The sequence below is a fragment of the Pongo abelii genome, chromosome 3, assembly GCF_028885655.2.
Source record: "Pongo abelii isolate AG06213 chromosome 3, NHGRI_mPonAbe1-v2.0_pri, whole genome shotgun sequence".
NCBI classification, from domain to species: Eukaryota; Metazoa; Chordata; class Mammalia; order Primates; family Hominidae; genus Pongo; species Pongo abelii.
Window position 1 is genome coordinate 96,236,917 of NC_071988.2, and position 8,283 is coordinate 96,245,199.

At 39.7% G+C, this 8,283-nt stretch overlaps 1 protein-coding gene across 2 annotated transcripts in view; it reads left to right on the forward strand.

The window, feature by feature from the left end:
- PARM1 (prostate androgen-regulated mucin-like protein 1) overlaps nt 1–7,250 on the forward strand; it is a 119,180-nt gene extending 111,930 nt beyond the window's left edge. For both annotated transcript variants that reach the window (NM_001133922.1, XM_054553369.1), the window contains 1 exon segment: nt 3,285–7,250. In NM_001133922.1, the coding sequence (NP_001127394.1) occupies nt 3,285–3,369 (85 nt within the window). In that variant the 3' untranslated portion in view covers nt 3,370–7,250.
- Nucleotides 7,251–8,283: the final 1,033 nt, after the last annotated feature.

The window sequence follows — 8,283 nt, forward strand, 5'->3', positions numbered from 1 at the left end:
TTGTATATCTTTCCTCACTTATCAGCATTTTACTCAACTCACTGTTTCTTTAATGGGAAGGAAAAAAAAAAACAGAAAGTAAAGGCCAGTCTTTTTCCTTTATTTTACTAGTGTTTGTATAGGAGGTGTGTCTTACAATATAGGAGATTCAGATATAGCATTAACCAAATAGTCTTGCCTAAAATAACCATAGCCAGTAAACCTGACAGCCAGAAGATTTTCAATCCTCTAACCCCCATTCCAACATACTAATAAACTTTAAAAATTCAAATACAATAACAATCACATAAGAAACTGGTTTTATAACCATGCCTGGGGTATAGTTTCAAGAGTTCCTAGTGGGAGGAGGTTCACTTTTCATTCAATGACATTTTTTACTATTTGGCAGATTCACCATGTGCTTGTATAAGATTTATTATATTAAAAATTTAAAAACAATATTGGCCAACATTCATTGCACATTTACTATGTGGCAGGCCTTTTATATTCATTACCTTATTTAATCCTCCTAACAACCATAAAGCAATTTTTTTTAAAGTTTCTCCATTTTATAGATGAAGAAACAGGGGGTTAAAAACTTATTCAAGGACATACATTTATTGACCAAACTCACATTTTATGGGAATAAAAATATATGATAGAGATAAAAATTCTGTGAGAAGTTCAATTACCATACAAGGTGAAGCAGGAGTACCCTATCAATAAAGGAGCATGTTTATTGAGTATATTTTGCCAGGCTTGTAGCAGTAAGTTATGCTGAAATTTAGGCAGAGCTCCAGGGCTTTAGTTACCGGGTTTTAACTTGTTCATTCTACAGCTTCCATTTCTCAACCATCCTGTTAAAGGATTTGATTGGAACTGGAAATTTCACATTTGGGGAGAGTGTTGGCCATAGACAGCCCATGACCTTTGTTTACCAAAACTACCTCCCTTATTTCTATAGATCAAAGAAGCAGTGGTGTTTCTGGGTTTCTATTTATGGTCTCTTTCATTCCCATACCCACAGAAATAAATGTGAGCCTTTAGGGAAAGCAAATTGTGGAAGATCTTCAGGTTTTCAGTACATAGATTAGGTCAGCTGAATCAGCCTTCAGGACATAAATCAGAATTTTGAAGGCTAAGAGTTTGAAACCAGCACAGCAAAGGTCTAGTTCTTTGCAAAAAAAAAAAAAAGAAAAAAAATTGTCTTTTTGCAAATACCTGGCAGTTGTAAATAAGCTTCAAAATTGCAATAGCAATTATTTTAGCAACAGATATAAGTATATCAAATGCTTTTTGCACCTTCGAATCATGTTTTCATTTTGTTTAATTTTCACATCTAGCTGAGATAAAAATTAGTGGGAGTGGTCATTTTTTGTACTGTATCTAGCATACATGATTTCCAGTGGCAAGGTATAATAATTCATATGCTAGCGTGAGCCTTAGAGGTAACAAATGCTCATTTTGTGATGCTCTTCTAATCCTGCCATTATTTTTAGTCTTAAAATGACCATATTCCTTTCCAGGAAGCTCCCGTCTTATGAACAGATCAGTTTTGGGGGGATCTCTGGATTTAGTTTTTCCAATCACTGTTTCTTTCATAAACACGTATTGAGGACTTACTGTGTGTCAGATATTCTTCTGGGTGCTGGAGTTAGAGCTAAGAATAAACACAGCAGGCAAATAATCCATACCTGCATGGAGGTTACAGTCTAGTTCTGGAAGAGAAGCAATAACAAGTAAATTATATAGTATGTTAGAAGGTGAGGAATACTATGAGAAATATTAAGCTGGGAGTCTGGAGTGGGGGTTGAAAACTTAAATTGAATTGTGCTTTAGTCCATTTTCACACTTCTGATAAACATACCCGAGACTGAGCAATTTACAAAAGAAAGAGGTTTAATTGGATTTACAGTTCCATGTGGCTGGGGAAGCCTCAAAATCATGGCAGAAGGCAAGGAGGCACAAGTCACATCTTATGTGGATGGCAGCAGGCAATAAAAAAGAAAGCTTGTTCAGGGAAACTCCCCCTTATAGAACCATCGGATCTCATGAGACTCATTCACTATCATGAGAACAGCACAGGAAAGACCCGCCCCCATAATTTGATCACCTCCCACAGGGTTCCTCCCACAACATGTGGGAACTGTGGGAGTTGCAATTCAAGATGAGATTTGGGTGGGGACACAGCCGAAACCATATCAAGTTGTTAAGGAAGGCCTCACTTAGAGGGTGACACTTGAGCGAAGACTTGAAGGAAATGAGAGAATGAGCTGTGTGGAGACCTGGAGGACAATTGTTCCAAGCCAAGGAAACAGTCAGTGCAAAGGCCCTGAGGCAAAGGTGTGTCAGGCATGAGAGTGAAGAGAAGGAGACTAGTATGGTTATAGCAGAGGGAGCAAGAGTCCTATAATAGGGGCTGGTATGCTTAGAAAAGTAGCTGGGGCAAGACGCCATAGGGCTTTGCAAGGCATTTTAATGATTTGGCTTTTACTCTGAGATGAGGTTCCATTCAAAGGTTTTGAACAGAGGAGTGATAACAATCTGATTTCATTTCTTATAGATATATTATTAATTATGCAAGAGGGTCTCACAATTAATTATCCACCAAATTCTGCTTAACCCATATTGCCATTCAACTAAGGTGCTAATGAGACTCTGAGAACTTGTGCTCTAAGTGCTGGATTTAGATAATGGAGATGGGGATTTGGCTGACAGCTCAGTTGGATGACTTTGGGCACTTCAATTAACATCTCTGAGCCCCATTTTCCTTGTCAGAGAAATAAGTATAAACTATACCTGCCCCATGGCCTTATTTTGAGGGTCAAGTAAAAACTAAATATAGAAGCACTTTATAAATTATAAGACAATATAAATGTCAGGAGAGGTGGTGATAGCAACAGTGGTTGTGGTCGTGTCACCATTATTTCAGGGAAAATTAAGCCCAGAACCTAAGTCCGAATGTTAGGAATGCAAGCTTCCCTTTCCCATCTCTTCTTATTAAATTACTATGGAAATGGGGCCTCTTGTTCCTTCCCCAGCACTTGGGATCCAGAAGACAACAAGGACTCTGATGATCCCAACAAAACATGCCAGTCAGGATCCTAGCAGGAAGAGTTGTCACTGACAGGGTGTTTGGTAGACCGGAGCCTCCACAGTGGGTGGGTCTGTTGTCCTAGTGACAGCATCACACCTTTCCCTCTCCCTGGCCCCATAAGCATCCCCAGTTCAGTGCAGGGCATTACGCTGTCCTCAGATGGGCAACTTTTCCAAGTAATCATAACCCTCTTCTGTTTCTCCACCAGGCATTCCTCCTATGGAAGGCTTTTGGACGACCATGACTACGGGTCCTGGGGAAACTACAACAACCCTCTGTACGATGACTCCTAACAACGGAATATGGCCTGGGATGAGGATTAACTGTTCTTTATTTATAAGTGCTTATCCAGTAGAATTAATAAGTACCTGATGCGCATTGAACGACAATCTTAAGCCCTGTTTTGTTGGTATGGTTGTTTTTGTTTTCCTCCCTCTCCTCTGGCTGCTACAACTTCCCCTTTCTGGTACAAAAAGAACCATTCTTTAAAGGTGAGTGGAGGCTGATTTGCAGCTGAAGTGGGCCAGCCTTGCACCAGCCAAGCCAGACCACCATGGTGAAGGCTTCTCTCCCCACTGCAGGACCCACTTTGAGAAGGACCGAGGAGGAGGATTTGGGTTGTTTTGTCAGGGGTTACTTTCAGGGGAACATTTCATTTGTGTTATTTCTTAAACTTCTATTTAGGAAATTACATTAAGTATTAATGAGGGGAAAGGAAATGAGCTCTACGAGGATTTCACCCTGCATGGGAGAGAGCAGGGTTTTCTCAGATTCCTTTTTAATCTCTGTTTATCTGGTTGTTTCTGACAGGATGCTGCCTGCTTGGCTCTACAAGCTGGAAAGCAGCTTCTTAGCTGCCTAATTAATGAAAGATGAAAATAGGAAGTGTCCTGGAGGAGGCCAGCAGGTCACGGGGCAGAATCTCTCAGGTTGCTGTGGGATCTCAGTGTGCCCCTACCTGTTCTCCCCTCCAGGCCACCTGTCTCTGTAAAGGATGTCTGCTCTGTTCAAAAGGCAGCTGGGATCCCAGCCCACAAGTGATCAGCAGAGTTGCATTTCCAAAGAAAAAGGCTATGAGATGAGCTGAGTTATAGAGAGACAGGGAGAGGCATGTACGGTGTGGGGAAGTGGAAGAGAAGCTGACGGGGGAGGAGGAGGCTAACCTGCACTGAGTACTTCATTAAGACAAGTGAGAATCAGCTATCGATAATGGCCAGAGATATCCACAGCTTGGAAGAGCCCAGAGACTGTTTGCTTTATACCCACACAGCAACTGGTCCACTGCTTTACTGTCTGTTGGATAATGGCTATAAACTGTTTAAAAACAAAACAAAAGAAAAAAGAGGCACTAGTCTATCTGCAATTACTCAACAAGGCATTTTCATAGGAAACAGACTATGATTAATCCATTTATTCTTGCCACACACTTACCTTACTAATTCTTCCCTTTAATAAATGAGCAACCCTGGGTATAGTCTTAAAATTCTGCACAACAAATTTTGAGAAAGAATTTTTCCTCTTTGTAGGTATCCGTGTATTGCAATCATTCTCAGCCAGGAGGTGATTTTGCCCCCTGCCTCCACCCTAGGGACATTCAAAAATGTCTGGTGACACTTTTCATTGTCATGACTTGGGGGTGCTACTAGAGGCCAGGAATGCTGCCAAACACTCTACCATGCACAGCACAACCTACAACAGCAAAGAATCATCCACCCCAAAATATCAGTAGTGCTGAGATTGAGAAGCCCTGATTTATCACAATGCCCACTGTGACAGAACAAGACACTCACAGATTAGTGATACGTTTTATTTTTAACAAAATGAAATGATGTGTTAAGTTTTTGTCTCCAAAGTGTTTAGTTTATTGGCTAATGGGTTGTTCTTGGTATGCATGGTGACCTTTTTATTTCTGTGTGCTTCCTAGAGAGCTTTATTTCATGGCTACAACTCTGTCTTCTTGTAACAGCTGATATTAGCAAGCAGCATCTTATGTCCTGATTTCATGTAGTAGAAAACAAACATTGAGTCCGACTTCAAAATGTGTTATATTGTCCTGCAGTGTCATAAAGAACCTGAAAATGAACTTTTGTTTCCAAAGTTGGACCTTGCTGCCATGACTGTTTAGTTTACAGAAACTTGACCCCGGCTCGTCCTGTCTCTGGCTGTGGTCCGGTAAAGCACTGAAAATCCCTCTGGTCTCAGAGACAGTAGGGGCAGTGCCACTTTCTACAACCTGCCAACCCACACACTGGAGTAATTCTGAAAAAAATTATTCCTAAACTCTCTAAGTAAGTGCGGACAGAGAATGAGCAAGCCCCAGAAGTATTTTACAACCAGAGTGGGTAATGAGGAGGGGGCTTACTGGAATCGTGATATCTCTGAATATTGAAAACAACAACTAAAAAAGTGGACCTTCTCAGAAAAAAAGGGCAGCAAATGACCAAGGGCGCCCCTTCTGGCTGTGCTTGGCTTGAGTAACTGTCTCTCTTTCCCCACCCCCATCACAGGGCTTTCAGTTTGGCAAAGGAAAAGCAGATAAAAACAGGACATTCCATATGTTTCTTTCTCCATCGGCCAAAAACATTTTGACACAACGTGAAACACCTTTGGAGAGGTGCACTTCTGAATGCTGCCTCTGGCATAAGTCCTGGGGCAAGGGACCAGCCTCTTCCTAAGAACCATGGCCTTCTATAAACCGTGAACTCAAGCAGGCATTTTTTTTTTCTTACCGAAAGGCTGCTATTGTTCAAAGGTGCATAATGGGTCTGTTGCTCTTATTGGCTTCCAAATGTGCATGGCAAAGACAGAGATACGGGCCTAGAGCAGATATATTCAGCAAGGTGACAGTTTCTCATAACAATTCTAACACTTCTTATCTTATGTGAGTATAAAATATTTAAGGGTTGAACCTTATTTTGCCAAATGTATCTTTTCTGATTTTGAATTGGCCAAAAGATTTTAGCAACTATATTCTACAAATGTTACTTATAACACACACACACACGCACACACACACACACACACACATCTGAAATATATGCCGAAAATTGACGTCTTTGACCTCAGGGAGAGCACCTGTTCAGGTCTACCTAAGGGAAATGGCTCCAGTGGGTCTAAACAACCACATCCTATCCGTGGATAGGTCTAGTCATAACACTTTAGAGAGAATGTAAAGCAGGAGGGAGGCAAGCCGCCTCTTCTCGGCCATCGACTGCAGATGATGAAAGAGCAGGATTCAACTTTGTTTTCTTTTCCTGTGGCCCCAATGGAACCTCCTGCCCTCCCTGCACGTCTGTGTCTTCATTTCTAAAATGGGGGTGATGCTTTCATATTGACCTCACCCCATACTACCTCACAGATGTGTTGTGAGGATTAATAAAATTATGTCTATGGTATTTTCAGTTTCTGGAGAAAAATACTTATAGACAGTTTAACTATTACATAGATATATAAGTGATCTTAGTTTCTTGTTTGCTATGATACTAATGTGTTGTTTTAACTTATTCCATAAAATGACAGTTGTGTCCTAGCCACATCAGACAGCTATCTAAGCTCTGGACTACCCCTTTGTGCAGCTGAATCACTGCAGGGTTGACCATGCCTGGGGTCACAGCCATGGTTTCCATTTCTAGATGAAAGGATGGCCTAGGACATAGGTCTCAAAGACTCTTGGATCAGAATCAGGAGATTAGGGAAAACAGGATGGATACCTGAGCACTAACAGCAGTAGACGTAGACCTCTGGCCTTTACCATCTGAGGTCTTCTGAATTCTTTGTGGGGTTAATTTTGATTTGATGTCATCTGTTTGCCCTTCATCTTGCTTGCAAGTGTGCATGGTTCAATCCCTCACATCCAGGAAATGAATTTTGCAATTGGGCCAGATGCTAATTTGCACGTTGATTCACCTTCTTTGCCTTTAACCCTTTTTTTTTTTTTTTTTGGCAAATGAATGTACCATTTCAACTTTGATTTTAATAGTGCTCGTTGATATTGGTAATAATGCTAACCAAGAGATCAATGCCAGATTTTTCTCTCGGAGTAAGTTAGCTGAAGTCATTTAAAGATGGAAAGATGAGAAAATTCTTTGATATTTGATGTCATTGTATCCACATTTGTTGTAAGACATATTGCATACCAATTATAATTATATCAATTAAAGTTGATAAAAGCTTCCATCTGGCTGTGGGTGATTCACATTTTGATATATTTTGTTATTCAAACCACTTGATTGATATGCTCAACACAACTCATATTAAGTAGTTTTGACTTGTTCTTAAAGAAAATGTATCCCACACCAGTAAATATTTTCTGCGTAGCAGAAAGGTCTCTCTGACCTTGAAACAGAATTGAAGAATGTCAGAATTGAAGAAACTTTTCAAGAATTGAAGAAACTTTTCTTTTTTTTTTTTTTGTATATTTCTTTTATTTATTTTTTTCTTTTATTATTATTATTATTATTATTATTATTATTATTATTATACTTTAGGTTTTATGGTACATGTGCTCAATGTGCAGGTAAGTTACATAAGACCTAAAACCATAAAAACCCTAGAAGAAAACCTAGGCATTACCATTCAGGACATAGGCATGGGCAAGGACTTCATGTCTAAAACACCAAAAGCAATGGCAACAAAAGCCAAAATTGACAAATGGGATCTAATTAAACTAAAGAGCTTCTGCACAGCAAAGGAAACTACCATCAGAGTGAACAGGCAACCTACAAAATGGGAGAACATTTTCGCAACCTACTCATCTGACAAAGGGCTAATATCCAGAATCTACAATGAACTCCAACAAATTTACAAGAAAAAAACAAACAACCCCATCAAAAAGTGGGCGAAGGACATGAACAGACACTTCTCAAAAGAAGACATTTATGCAGCCAAAAAACACATGAAAAAATGCTCACCATCACTGGCCATCAGAGAAATGAAGAAACTTTTCAAGCAGTGATTTTACTCTCAAATATACTCTGGACCTTAGAAAATAGATGTAAAAACAAACACTTTGATTCAATGAGTTGATAGCAATACATAATCAAGTCATATTAAAGCATATTGGCATTAGTAATACATTTGACATTTGCTACACTCCCCTTTAAAAATTAAATTCAGCATACTCATCCTTATCTGACAGTTAAATAGCAGGCAATTTCAGTCATCCAAAATATAATTTCAACGCCCAAAAGCAAACTAAAGATGATTCT